Source organism: Bactrocera oleae, chromosome 5, assembly GCF_042242935.1.
Source record: "Bactrocera oleae isolate idBacOlea1 chromosome 5, idBacOlea1, whole genome shotgun sequence".
In the NCBI taxonomy this organism is placed as follows: domain Eukaryota; kingdom Metazoa; phylum Arthropoda; class Insecta; order Diptera; family Tephritidae; genus Bactrocera; species Bactrocera oleae.
In genome coordinates, this window is record NC_091539.1 from 37,143,371 (window position 1) to 37,157,810 (window position 14,440).

General features: G+C 33.4%; 3 protein-coding genes across 3 annotated transcripts; all 3 read right to left on the reverse strand.

Annotated features, from left to right (window-relative positions):
* Positions 1–3,832: 3,832 nt before the first annotated feature.
* On the reverse strand, positions 3,833–4,154 carry ND-MNLL (NADH dehydrogenase (ubiquinone) MNLL subunit). The gene has a single exon (XM_070109882.1). It carries the CDS (start codon positions 4,152–4,154, stop codon positions 3,987–3,989), a length of 168 nt encoding a protein of 55 aa, XP_069965983.1. The 3' UTR covers positions 3,833–3,986.
* On the reverse strand, positions 3,833–4,334 carry LOC106621920 (uncharacterized). Its single transcript, XM_014240946.3, has one exon. The coding sequence runs from the start codon at positions 4,332–4,334 to the stop codon at positions 4,182–4,184; it is 153 nt and encodes a 50-aa protein (XP_014096421.1). The 3' UTR covers positions 3,833–4,181.
* Positions 4,335–5,793: 1,459 nt separating this feature from the next.
* Positions 5,794–13,047, reverse strand: spidey (hydroxysteroid 17-beta dehydrogenase 12 spidey). The gene is made up of 5 exons (XM_014240944.3): positions 12,608–13,047; positions 12,214–12,260; positions 7,961–8,036; positions 6,356–6,696; positions 5,794–6,289 (listed from the first exon to the last, which is right to left on the reverse strand). The coding sequence occupies exons 1-5, from the start codon at positions 12,771–12,773 to the stop codon at positions 5,957–5,959; spliced, it is 963 nt and encodes a 320-aa protein (XP_014096419.3). The 5' UTR covers positions 12,774–13,047; the 3' UTR covers positions 5,794–5,956.
* Positions 13,048–14,440: the final 1,393 nt, after the last annotated feature.

Below are 14,440 nucleotides of genomic sequence, written 5' to 3' on the forward strand. Positions count from 1 at the left end.
TCGTTTTATAAACGCTTATAATCCTCTGATTTTGGAACTCCATAGAGCAAATATGGATATCCAATATATACTGGATGCATATGCTTGCTGTTCATATATAATTAATTATATTAACAAGTCTAACAGAGGAATTTCTAGGCTCTTAAATGAAGCTATATCAGAGGTAAATGCTGGAAATTATACTATTAAGCAAAAACTTAAACATATAGGTCACAAATTTATATCAGGCACAGAAATATCTGCACAAGAAGCAGTATATTGCTGCATTGGGCTCCATCTTTCGGAAGCAAGTAATGCCTAGACTTATCGATTTAAAATTAATCATAATTGATGAAATATCGATGGTAGGTGCGCATATGTTTAGCTCTGTTCGGTGGTATATCGATCATAGTGTTTGGTGATTTGAAGCAACTCTCACCTGTTGGAGATAGGTGGATATTCTCTCCTAATCCTTACAGCACTTTTGTTGGTTCCCCTTTGTGGGAGTTATTTAAATACTTTGAATTAACAGAAATAATAAAAAACGGGAGGATCAGGCCTTTGCAATTGCATTAAACCATATGGCATCTGGTACTATGACAAATGAGGACATATTACTAATTGAAATTCGAGTAGTTAATTTCAAAGAAGTTCCCGATGATTTCATACATTTATTTTGGTCCAATGAAGAGACAAATAATTTCAATGCCCTTAAGCTCAGTCGAATCCCAATTGAAGCTATCCTTTCAACTGCAAAAGACTCAGTTAAAGGAATTGGTATAAGTGAAAATGAGAATATTATGGAAAGAGTTAAACTTTTCAAAACTTCTGAAACGCAGTGATTGCCCTATGAATTGATACTAAAAACATCCGCTGTGGATTCTTGGACACCTATTGAAAAAGTTCTAAAGTCTTTTCAATATAAAAGAAATGAAAAAATTTCAATTGAAAGAAATCAGTTTCCAGTTGTTCCATCTAGAGCTTCAATATATGTCGCTTGTAGTCGAGCTACTTCTGCAGAAAGTCTATTCATCATAGGAAATTTTATTCCTCCTAACAAATTTTCTGAATCGGATCCCGTATTTAGGGAACTGAGGGAATTGAACACAAATAAAGCTTTGACAACAAGTTTCAATTTTATGATTTCCTGAACATCAGGACATCAAATTTTATTCCATAATGTTCAGAGTCTTCATGCTCACATTAATGATATAAAAAGCGACTGTTTGATGCTATCTTCAGATATTTTATGTTTTGTAGAACTTGGAGTTGGAGAAAGTTTTGATATACCAGGACTTACTCCAATTATCGAGCTGAGGATAGATAGCACGGAAACAAGCAACAGTTTTGTTTAAATGTTTCAATATTAATATTCTGGTTCTATATAGAAATTCAGCTTTCTCTGTCAGACATTTAATTGTAGAACTTCAGGAAGTCCTTACTTCTGAGTTATGCAATCAAAATGTGCTAATTGTTGGAGATTTTAACATTTGTTTAATGTCTACAGGGACTACAATAAGAAATCTGCTCCAAGAAAAAAACTTTAGTTCCCTGATTGGTGCAGAATATTCAACTACACCTGCCGGTACACAAATTGATTGGGCATTTTCAAACATGGATCCTTCCCATGTTAATGCAATTACTTTTGAGACAGTACACAGCTATCATGTTGGTATTTGTGTCTATATTTCGAACTAAAGTTTTCAGACTTAGTGCAATAGTTTTTCATTTTTTTTCAAATATAATCGAATTAGAATGGTATAGCAATTTTGACAGTAGTTTTTAAGACAATTTTAAGAAAAATATGTAACTAATCTAATTAAGAAAATTTAAATTATATGTATAATTTGTTATTATATAAGACATTATTGTATTATATAAATATATGAGAGAAATTAAATAGTATAGGGAGAAAAGAAATATATTATGGATATAATCTCTATAAAAATTTATGTTTAATATTGTAAATATTATATACAAATTAATATATTAATATAATTTTTAAAATTGTTAGTATTTATTATTTTTAAACGAAACATGTAAAATAATATCGATATAATAAATAAAAAATGTTATTCATTGTCCAAAAACGATTTCTTTTCATACTCCTCAATACAGTTGTAATGCATTCTATATAAAATCAATTATAAGCCTATACAACGATTTCTCATAATTTGTGTAAATTTAGTTTACAAGTTGCTTTAATTAATTTCACTGTGAATGAAAATAACTGAGGCAACAGTTCCTACTTCTAGTTATTAAAATATATAAAGAAATCTCAAACGAGTATACCACTTGACTTTGCGAGAGTATAAAATGTGTGGTTACATCCGAACTTAGCCCTTCCCTATTTGTTTTGTTTACCTTTTTCCACCGTGGATAATAAACTCTTCAGTAATTCCCTGCAGTTGTTGTAACTGTCCTCCAACATTTCGATACCGAATCCATAGTATAAAGCTTCGAGATCTTTAAAACAGGCGTTTGTTTCCATCTTGACATTTTCATTTGCGCTTCGGGCCAATTTGTCGTGCGTGAGGGAGTTGTTTATATTGTAGCATAATTCCTTGAATATGTCCATGTTATATCCACTTGCAAGTCAGAAAAATGCGTTTTTTCGTGAATTTCTCTTGAAGAATTACGTTATTTATTTAATAAAGAAAAATAATGTATGTACAAACATTTACTGTATTTAGTGCACTTTAATAATCGGTGAAACATTTTGGATCCCCTTGATTTCGTTGTCGATCTCCAGGAAGACCTTCAAAAAAAAGTGTCTGGCTTAAAATTATCTCAAAACAAAAAAATATGAGAAAAACTTACTACCAAAGATAAATACAGGTAACGATCGAAAGATTAGACAAAATTTTGATTATTGACAAAATCACGGTTTTCCAAAAGTACTTTTTCGTGCAAAAGCTTTCACTTCAGATTGGCAAAAATCGAAATTATTATTCCTTCGATCATTCCCTGGCAAATATGTATATCTACTAAGATCGTGTGATAACGGGAGACGATCGATTTTCTTTATTTTTGCTGTCATTGTTAAGTATATTTATGTAGACAATTCTGCATAATTGGGTAATCTTAGCCTTTTAATTAAAAGCAGTACACCGGGAAATGAATAATCTGAATAATCGATTGTATGGGAGATATGTATGTATTTACATTAGCACAAGATCAAAATACACCTGTGTATTAAGTTTCACCGGATATTCGAAAAAGTGACAAAGTTTTATAATTTATAAAAGCTAAAATTCGATTTGAAGATCGCTGGCTCGAAACCGGATTTAGACCCATAGTTAGGCGAAATACTCCAAAATGATCTGTAGAAAATAATTCGCATATGCGATTTTTCCGTTTTTCGACCCCCTACAAAGCAACTTCCTCTAATGTGTACATACATACATATATATAATGGTAAACGATAACATGATAGTTCCATGAAGAAACTTTTGCCAACAACATTAAATGATTTGATTTAACGAAGACTAGTTTGCAACACTAAAGAAATTGTTTTTAATAAGGCAAATAATAATTATAATTCGGTCGTTGTAGTAATAAATTTCCCGACTTTCATATAACCAAGAAATGATTTTGATAGCGATAAACAGATAGTTTTACAAATAGTTCCCACGACAGTCGGGTCTACGTAATCGGAACGGACCCGGATTTATTCCGGCCAAGGACTGTCAACTCGGCAGAATTCTGTCGCTACAACAACAACAACAAATAGTTGTTATTTTTACAAACATTAAATACTAGGAAAATCTGTCTCCTGGCTATGGTCGAAAGACTCCCGGATTTTTATTTCCATTTCAATTTTATTACTTTATTTTAATATACGCCTTTTCAATTGATTTGTTTTGCGCACATAGCAACTTACTTATTTATTTTCTTCGTTTAAAACATTTGTTTTTATTTAAACACAAGCTTTTTTATTACACATTTCTTTAAATGGTACTTAAAGTAGACAATTTTTTACTTATAAACGCCATGGTAGTTACTCTTTACCAAGATGGTGCTTTGCCTTCAGAACCCCCCGGCCGAGCATAAAGTGCGCTTTTATCACGGAATAGTGTCATACGTTCGGTTTCCTTCTTATCTAAGAAATGGCCAATGGCAAAACCAATAAAGGGCAACACAGCCCATACATAGCGTTTGTCCAATCCAATCATACTGTTGTCGTTTGTTCACTGAGTTTGTTAATCAGTTAACAATTCTTTATTTCTAGCAAGTTGACGTTGTTGTTCTTTCCAGGCACGTGTATGTGTCCAGTCGACTAAAATCGTTGTTACTGTAAATGTGGGGAAGAATATAACTGCTCCGTACTTCCTTGCCAAACGGGCTAAAGTCATAACACCTGGAAAGAATGAAAATGTGAGCAATGCAATAAAATTACGTAAGTCCGCTATCTCGCATTTCTAGCTATTTATCAACAACACATAATGAGTTTGCATGAAATATTGTTATTATATATTTCATTGCAAATATGTTGAATGTAATTAAATTAAAGTTTGATATATTTTCACAAAATTATACACAATCCTTACACTTTATTTAGTTGCCACTTGAGCTAAACACGAACAGAACAAACAGAGAAATGAAATGTCAATCTTTAGCTTGCTGTGAGTACAATCAGCTGTGCATGCACAGTTGCTGCGAACTATTTTCGTACTTTGTTTGCCACAGGGTGTAGTTTTTGAATATTACTCGTTAATAATTCAATAAGCTATTTCGTATGCATTTTTTATACCCTGAACAGGGTATATTAAGTTTACCACGAATTTCGCAGCCCCTAAAAGAAAACGTCGGAGACCCTATAAAATAAATTTCTATGTAAATGATCAGCATGACGATATGAGTCGATTTAGTCATGTTCGTCTGTCTGTATAGGTATACGCAAACTAGTCTCTGAGTTTTTGATATATCGACCTGAAAATCTGCATGCGTTCTTTGTTGCTTTGTCGGAATCGCCGATATCGGATCACTATAGCATATAGCCGTCATACAAACTGAACGATCGGGATCAAGTGCTTGTATGGAAAGCTGTTTCATTTGACGAGTTATCTTCAAGTAATTTGGCATGAGTTATTGCCTAAGGCAATAATGTCGCTGAAGAAATACGAGTATATAGACCAGGGTAGATATTTTTGAAATCAGAAAATAAATATTATGATGATACCAATCATCAAAGATAAAATAACAAACATTAAAGGAAAAAGAATTTACGAGAGAGCTGTGGTCGGGGAGAGGAAGAGAGTGGGTAGTTGAATTTTTAAGGGTTAAAACTGGTTTATCTTTCGGGCAAAACCACTAGTCTGATAATCTTGTCTTGACTCCTTTTTCACATAACTATAAATTTATTAAATATTTTATATACATTTTTTTGGTTTTTTATTTTTATTTTTTACAACATTTTATAAAGAAATTTGGTCTAAACTAACCTTTTTATGTCCCAAAGACATTACAATTCTTTTATTTTAAATATTTAATTTTTCACCTTATTTTGATTTAATATCGAAAAAGACCACCAATTTTCAATTTCTGTGACCAACGAGTCGACAGAATCCTTCCAGCTTCAAAGCAAAATCTTCGGAATAAATTGTTACATCGCTGATATCCCAGAGCTTGTCCCTATAGGTCAGTGACATACATATATATACACATTTCTTCTTATTGTCTTATCTACTATTCCAGCAATTATCTGACAGATTCCAGATAACACAGATACCGAATTGTTTGGTCGAAGCATTTAACTGTAGCTTGCATCACTTCGCGACAGTGGAGGTCGTTATTATTCTCATTTCATTAAAATTCTATTTTATATAACTGTGCATTTTTTATTTATATCCATTGGAAAAAAACTATTTTTTTCCTCTTAATATAAATTACACATTTAATTTAGATTACATAAAAAGAAAACAATTATATTTGCTTCATAAAGCAAAATCATAACTCTTCCACATCTGCTGGTCCCCTATTTCTTTTGGCTCATACGTTTTAGAGCCAGTTTGCGCAATTTCAAATAATATTTCAAAAAAACGCTCGAAACAAAGGGTTCGCACGTTAGGTACTTCATAAAGTTATACGTAATGTGTACGAATTCATGTGGTAAATATCCCGTTGTTGTCGTGGCATATCCCAACATACTGAGTGCTGAAGCCACATAGGTATCGGGCGTTGGGCTCGACAAGCTCGGTCTTAACTTACTCATCTTGGTTGAAACGTAGCCCGGTTTAATGCATTGTACTCTGATCCCACTAGCTCGATATTCCGTTTGTAAATCTTCGCTAAATTTATCGACAAAGGCCTGCAAAAAGTACAAAAAAAGTGAATTCAATTGTCTTAAATGATTTAAAAACTCTATTTGTATTACCTTGGTACCGCTGTAGATAGTTAACAGTGAGGCTGGTATAGACGAGGTTGTTGATGATACATTTATGATTAAGCCTTTCTTCCTGCTCAGCATGACTGGCAAAACTAAGGCACACATGTGTGTCACAGAGTGTATGTTCACCGAAATCATGTCCAGCAAGATTTTAGGATTCTGCTGGTAATAATTATGAAAGTACTCTGGGTAGGGATAACCAACGCCGACATTATTGACGAGCACGCCAATATCGAGACCTTCAATGCCTGCTTTGATCTTATCGTAAATTTCATCACTATTTTGAAAATCAACATCGATGATTTTGATTTCTACTTTGCACTCATTTTCTGAAATTTACAAAAGTTGAATAATTAAAAACTATTTCAATATTAAGAAGTTTTTTAATTATCGAATCAAAAATGGTAACTCACTTGACAAAACCTAGAATTTCATTATATCTGGGATTGTAACTTTATATTGGAGTTAAGAGAGTCATAATTTCGAATATAGCGCACTTCCTAAACCGTTTATAGAATTTTATAGAACTGCTAATCAAATACTCCCAAACCTCAAAATGGTAAATCACGGAATCAATATTCACAAAGTGAAAAATCAAAATTTTTTATGTTTTTTTTGTACGTTAATATTCCTAGACCTTACATTTACTCTTCAATCCGAATTGGAATATGCAAAAGGACTGAAATATAAACCAACTTATTCTGTCATTAGTCCCATATGGATTGACTCAACTAATGTTTTTTTGTTCTTTTTTTCGAAAGGCTTGATTAGTAATCACAAAAGCTGCAGACCCTATCAAAAATGAATTAACACCGAACAAGAAAAAACGTTTATGGCTGCACTAAAGCTATTATACCCTTCACGGGTGCATTTATTATACCACAAAAGGGTATAAAAATTTTTTTATCTTGATTTAGATCGGCCGTTTTGAACGGCAGCAATGTGCTGTAATGGTCCGATCTGTACAAAATGATCGGAGGTTGTACCGTTGTCTTAAACAATAAATATTGTCAAATAAAAAAGTTTTACATAGAAGGACTTGACTTAGATCGATGAGTTTGTATCGTAGCTATATTCAATAGTGGATTTTTTATATACTTGTAAATACTTTAGAGGGTATCCGAAAACTTAATATACTCTCTTCAGGGCATAAAAATACGTTAAAATCGTTCGAAAATTGAATTGATCTTTAATTAATGTGTTTTACCCTGGATTCGTTTTGAATGGTCAAATAACTAATGGTCGGTTTGTGATGTCTACGTGATACTATGCGTCGTGAACAACTGGATTTGTTGTAAAAAATATCAGGTCTTTTGAAACTAAGGGCATCGGGAGCGAAATGCATTACAACAGCATGAAAAGTTAAATTAATTATTGGCTTGTCTATTAGGCGGAATCGGTAAAATGCGAGCAGAAGCGAGACAACAGGTTTTTACAAATTTAAAGGTCTAAGTCGAATGTTGCTTTCTACAAAGTTCACAAGCTCGTGCTTTTAACATGTAATGTACGCAATAGGATGTATTTTCTTGCTAGAGTTTCTAAAATAACAATAAACTCTAATTATAATTAGAATAACTGTTCATAGGCACGTACCGATTTCCTTCGCAACATCCTCCAATTTGCTTAACGAACGGCTGATCAGGACCAAACTGAATCCTCGCTTCGCAAGCTAAAAAATATGAAAATATAAATCAGCTACAAATTAATAAACATAAATGTAATATTGCTAAATAATGATAATCAGCGGTGTTGGGAAAACCAAGTCAGATTTGCTTAACTGTCAGAATTGCAAACCAATTCTGTTTTGTAAGGGTGTACAGAATCTGATTGGATTTAACAGTAAAGAAAATTGCTAATTACTTGCTAATATGCAAAATCAAAATGTAATTAAGATTGTACTTTGGCTTTTCAAAAAATCGTAATGACTTTTAACACAAGCGCGGTTCAATTCCCTTCATTATGTATAATCTTATGTATATACGTATGTAAGTTTAATTGCAATGTCTTACGGATGATCATCTAAATGTATATATATATATTTTTGTTGTTGTTTGAAGTAAATGCGTTAAATTTTTTGCGTAGTAAGCGCATTTATCTAATGTTAATGTTTATATACTAATATTTGCAAAAGAAACTGCTTTTTATCTGTTTACCTAAAAAAAAACTCATACTGCAGTTATGTGTGCCTACGCTATACCTTTGCGCTTGACATTGAAATTGACTATTAGAGAGATTTGCTAACACTAAAATGAAGGTTTTATTTATCATAGTTAGAATAATCCGATCTAGGTCTAATATGCAACTTTTGTGCGATAACTTGTTGCCATTTGGATGGTAATTTCATATTGCCACTCTCATAGAAAAAAATTGGGACAGTCGATTTTGACAAGTACTTTTGCAGAGCAGTAATCACTTGGCGCCATGTCCGGGCCGTAAGGTGGATAAATATGAATCTCCCAACCAGCTCTCGGATATTCTGGTGAGTCGCTATCAATGTGTTTAACGTCGTGTTCTCCTAACGCATCAAAATTCTTCTCCTATTGGCCATTTTGTGCTGTTGCTTCTTTAAGACGGTCCAATTGTTTACAATATATGCAGGTCTGAATTAAGTGTTGGGCCTTAGGAGTACAGCCCAAAGTAGATGATTCCCTGCCAATTCCTTCAAACACATAACAAAACCTTTCTGACAGTCAATCTTGCGATTCGACCACGACTGTTTCGCTTGACGTTGTCGTAAGTAATCTACTTTCCATCACCAGTAACCATGCGCATTAAAAATCCATCAATTTTATTGCAATTCATTTTTTTTTCTGGCGGTCGGACTCTACGATTTCCATCATTTTATCGACTATTTCTACAATTGGTCTTTAAATTGTTTGTTACAGTATGAAGACCATAAACACTATTCACATTTTCGGACATTTGGCTTGCGTTTTCAACTTTATCGAAGAAAAACTATATAGTAAGGCGAATTTTCTCTTTGCCATTTTTGACGTGTGCTCAAACAATACTGAGCCAAGCGTTACCTGATAGCACTTGTACAACGAGAGCTACAGGTTACTAAGGTAATCTATTGGAAAGTAATGAATTTATTTTTACTAGAACTTATGTTACTCGATAGTAAAATTATTTTTCGTAGTGGTGCCATCGGGAGGTGAGGCTGAATATCTATTAGACCACCCTCGTATATTGATCAGTTTAATATTTAATTTTGTATTCTAAAAATTGTATGGTTACACAAATATTAGATGAACTAATTTCATTAAGAATGAACCTCGCTAGTTTATAGAGCGCCCTCATTTAATGTCATGCAATGTCTTTTTGTGTTATTAATATTCCATTTTTGAATTTTTCAAGTCGTTAAAACGCGTCGGCACGTAGGAGACCTGTCGAACGCACATATATTGTGACAATACAGCTAGAACAACAAAAACGTAATATTGTCACCTATTCGACGTGCATAAAATTACAATTTAGGTCTCCAAGTTCAACGAATACTTCAAAATAAAGGCACAAAATACTAAATAAGCATTCATTAATTGGAAATATTAATATTTACAAACATTGCGGGCGCCGAGTAGATTCGAGTCGGCGAGAAATACAATCTAAGTAGTTGAACTTCGCTTATTTGCTTTCAAATTTGCATATACTGCAAGGGCTTGAATTTACTGTGGGGAAAGTAATTCTTCAATTTAATTTTCGCCTGCATTTATTTGATCCACAGTTAGCTGTGTCGCAGTGGATTGGGAATATTTAATGAAAATCATTCGTATTAGCACACACAAATAGTGGTGGCACAAGAAGCAAAACGAAGGGGGTGTTTTTAGAATTTGTCTATATTTGGAAATGGATCTCCTGTCATAGTTTTTCGTGAAAAATTGTGACACAATTTTATCCTTTCGTAAAACGCCGAATATCGAAGCGACGAACTTCATTAACGATGGACTCGCTATACTGGACTTTAGAGTATTGAATTGGTCAAACAAATCGCTTAACTTAAATATGTAAACATTATTGTTTTTGCTGTCATTTGTAATTTTTTTAGGAGAGCAGAGTTCAAAGAAAACGAACAAAAAGGTGGTGAAACGAGAAACTTACAACTTTGTAGGTCTCCTGAAGTCGAAATATCAAATTTATTTTAAAGTCAGTCTTTAAGTTCTTTAAAGTCTTTACTTTCAGATGATATTGTTCTGTTTTTTTTTTTTAATTATCTACCCTGGTCTAATACCATATATATATATATATATATAATGGTATTTATATGTAAAATTTAGTAGAAAACTGAGTCTTTGATGCCTGTAAATATATTTAAATCTGTAGCGAAACTTCAAGCACGTCTGGAAAACACTGTTTAACAGCAAAAATCCGAAATAAAATGGAGTTATGTCCTCTGAAAATTGCCAGATTTGTACAAAATATTATTATTTAAAAGTTATATATGTAGATATATAGATAGAAGTGCAATATTTAATTTAATTCCATTATAACTTTTTTAAAATACTATATTATGTATTGAATTTTTGTTCAAATTTGGCTGCACAGTGTTTTTGAGCATATAATATTAGTTTTCTAGAAAAATCGGCGTTAAGTAATCCTCGTAACTAAGCTCATTAGCTGTTTAGAAGTGATTAATAAAGATTTCCAAACATTACCTTTACTAATATATTACATAAGTGTTTGAAGTATGAATAGACAAGATTAGTTAATGCATGGATACATTTTCGAGTTTTTTTTTCTAACACAACCATTAAAAATTTACATAAATTACACATTTTCGGAAGGAAATTGAAATGCAAACCCTGAAATTTCCACATTTTGTATTCCGAATTACTATTCACTGATGTAATTATCATTTAGAGCAAAAAATTAAAAAAAGTAATATACGAGTATATATATAGGGAAAAATGAATAAAAAGAAGAAAAAACGTTGACTTCGGCCACATCGAAGCTATAATACTCCTCACACGTGCATTTATTATAGCCGCCAGTTTGTAAATTTGTATGGCAGCTATATGCTATAGTAGTACGATCTAAACTAATCTATGCCCAATTTCGTGAAGATATTTTGTCAAATAAAAAAGTATTGAGATATACAATAGTTCTAAAATTTTAGGCACGTCTTTCTCTCCCCAGGTTAGGTTAGGTTAGATAGCTGATCCCTCAGCATTGCGGGGGGATCACACTTAGACTGTTATGTGCAGCCCTTTGCGATGTCAAACGAAAAACTCCTGTCGTTGGATGTTATCTATCGACAAAAACGCTCTCAACCTTATAAAGGGAAACAAATCTGTTTAGGCGTAGCTGCTGGTAGTCAAACAGCGCTTAATGATTTAGTCTGAAGCCCAACAGTCAAATAGTGAAATGCAAGAATCCAAAGGAGCTCCTACCCGTTTCCATTCCGCAGTTATTGAGAGTGAAGTACCTATCCTAGCAAGCTTATCAGCCCTACAGGCCGGCCCCACACACCCAAACCAGTCTAATCCTAAAGTAACTTGATGCTAGAGATAAGGTTATCCCCAATCAGCGGCTCATTTGTACGCCGATATCGGACCACTAAAGCACATAGCTGCCACACAAACTGAACGATCAAATTCAAGTTCCTGTAATGAAAACTTTTTTATTTGACGAGATATATTCACGAAATTTGGAACATAATATTACCCTAGGCAACGCTACATTATCCGAACAAAAATTTCAGATCGCACCACTAAAGCTCACAGCTGTCATACGAAGAGACCGATCAAAGTCAAGTTTTTGTATGGAAACTTTTTTTTTGAGGAGAATATTCTAGCTTCGGTGCAACCGAAGTTAAGGTTTTTTTTGTTTTGCAAATAAGCATGACATACCGCTTTCGCATAAGCTCTTCCTATACCGTCAGTTGAACCGGTGACCACTATAAAGGGAAACAAAAAACAGCTGATTAATAAAGAGTCGAAAGCCGATAAGAAGCATGCTGATACGCGCACTTTCGACAAATTAGCCTTTATCGAAATTCCATTTTTCCTATAAAAATTATTTAATTAATCCATAATAAGTAGATAATGAAATTCTGTTATAATTTCTTCGTCCAACAGAATGATAGCCATGCAATGTAATACTTAGATAAAATATTTCCTCAATTCTTGTTTTCGATATTAAACAAAAACTCTCTAGTAAAAAGTTTATGGTATTAGCGCGTATCTATGCTGCTTTATTAGCTTATCAGGCAACCCAGAACGGTGTATATGACTCAAAACTAACCAGCCCAACCGCCCATGCTGCGTATGTTCAACTTTGGCCCCAAAAACTTGGGTCCAATAATATTTATGTAAACCCATGGTAGAAATTTGGTGACGATTTTGAAGCACATAAGTCCAAGAGCTATACTGCCGAAAACCTGGAACGCAGTAATATTATCCAACGCCATTTTCGCTGAGGAAGTAATTTTTTTTTTGTGCTATTTATTTTAAAATTTTTCCTACACAACTGCCTTAGTAGTACACAAATCAGCAGTAAGAAGCAATTTCTCTCAACACTGCGAAGCAAAAACACTTTCACGTTTTAAATATTTTCCTGCAATCACTATTTTGCGTGCGTCTTCGTCAATGTGCGTTTCCGTAATGCCGTGCATGGATTGTGTAGTTCGGGAAAATATTGAAAAATCGATGATATTGAGCAGCGTTGAAAAATCATATGCACTCAACGCTCGTTTGTCAATTTTTTTTCTTTCGAAAATTAGTACTTTTGTAGGCAACCTAATTGAGAATTCTATGCATATGCCACATGCGCTCTGCCGGCGTACTCAATAATTGTAAGCGTTTGTCGCTAATATTGTTTAATTGAACCAAAGTGCTGAACTTAGCGATTCGCTGGGAGCATAGGCACAGATACTCGTGCTTAAATACATACATACATATCTACACTTGTATGTGGGTTTGGTATGAAAATCACTGGCGCACTATTTTGTGCGAGTACTTTTTCGGTTGCTTTTCGTCGGGCTTCTCTTTATTAAGTCGTCCCTTCGCCGCGTGTATGCATAATCGCTTTTATTCATGTGGTGTTTGCGAGGCGCGGAAATTCTCTGCACTCGCCAGTAATTCCATATCGCACCACCATCACACTAATACACACATAGATACACGATTATCTGTGTGTATGTATTTACATTTTGAGTCCACCCCATGGATGGTGTGTCGCCATGCATAATAGTTCAAACAGTCACCGACGCAAAACCGTGGACCGAATCAGCTGATACGACCTATCTTATGAGAGCGCATTGTAAATAAACACTCACCATCGCTTCTACCGTCCGCTTCTACAGACCGTACCCTAGGATATCCGCGAAAATTGGATTTTTCCTGTAGAAACGAGTGAGCTGAGAGTAAGAGAGCAATCTCTTGCAACGTAGGGTTGCCAGTCTCGATATTTTGTAGTAATTAAAAAATTAACTTGAATATATTTAAATTATACTTAAAATATCTCAAAATCACGGTCGAATACATTTATTTATAAATAATTAGACTATTTTTAATAGTTGCAATTTAGTTTGCAGGTTTGTGGAAAATCGTTTATATAAATTCAACTATGGCAACATTTGGTTTGACAATTTTGGTTTGATACGGGCGATACGTACGGAAGGGAGGAATGTCGGTGACTGTTTGAGCTATAAGTTCATACATACATATATGTTTAGCGCACATGTTGGCACTAATCTACATATGTATTTATATACAGTGAGTTAAAATAATATTCACACAAAATTATTATAGGTTTTTAATTTGAAGCGATATCATTTATTGAATTTAGGGGACTTAAGAGATACATCTAGTGTGAAATTAAAAAAAAAATCGATTTTAAACAAATCAATATATTTGTATTGTGTTTGATTCGTAACTCTAAATGGCTTGATGATTTGAAGTACTTGTATTTAAATTATTGATTCTTTTTATACTTTCTACTTGATAAATGTATAAATATTATAAATTTTTATTTTTATTTTTTAAGTTGACATGAAGGGTCGAGAATTTTCGTAAGTGGCACATATGTACATACATATGTATGTACCAACTTAAATTTATTATGTTTTATTTTTAT

Bases quoted from the DNA above. Each gene is read 5' to 3' on its own strand.
- ND-MNLL (XM_070109882.1), bottom strand. From the start codon at position 4,154: ATGATTGGATTGGACAAACGCTATGTATGGGCTGTGTTGCCCTTTATT.
- LOC106621920 (XM_014240946.3), bottom strand. From the start codon at position 4,334: ATGACTTTAGCCCGTTTGGCAAGGAAGTACGGAGCAGTTATATTCTTC.
- spidey (XM_014240944.3), bottom strand. From the start codon at position 12,773: ATGGCGTTGGATAATATTACTGCGTTCCAGGTTTTCGGCAGTATAGCT. The intron at 12,261-12,607 runs GTTAGTTTTGAG...TTCCCTTTATAG, and splicing joins CAGCATGGGCGGTTGGGCTG to TGGTCACCGGTTCAACTGAC. The intron at 6,697-7,960 runs GTACGTGCCTAT...TGTAAATTTCAG, and splicing joins GGATGTTGCGAAGGAAATCG to AAAATGAGTGCAAAGTAGAA.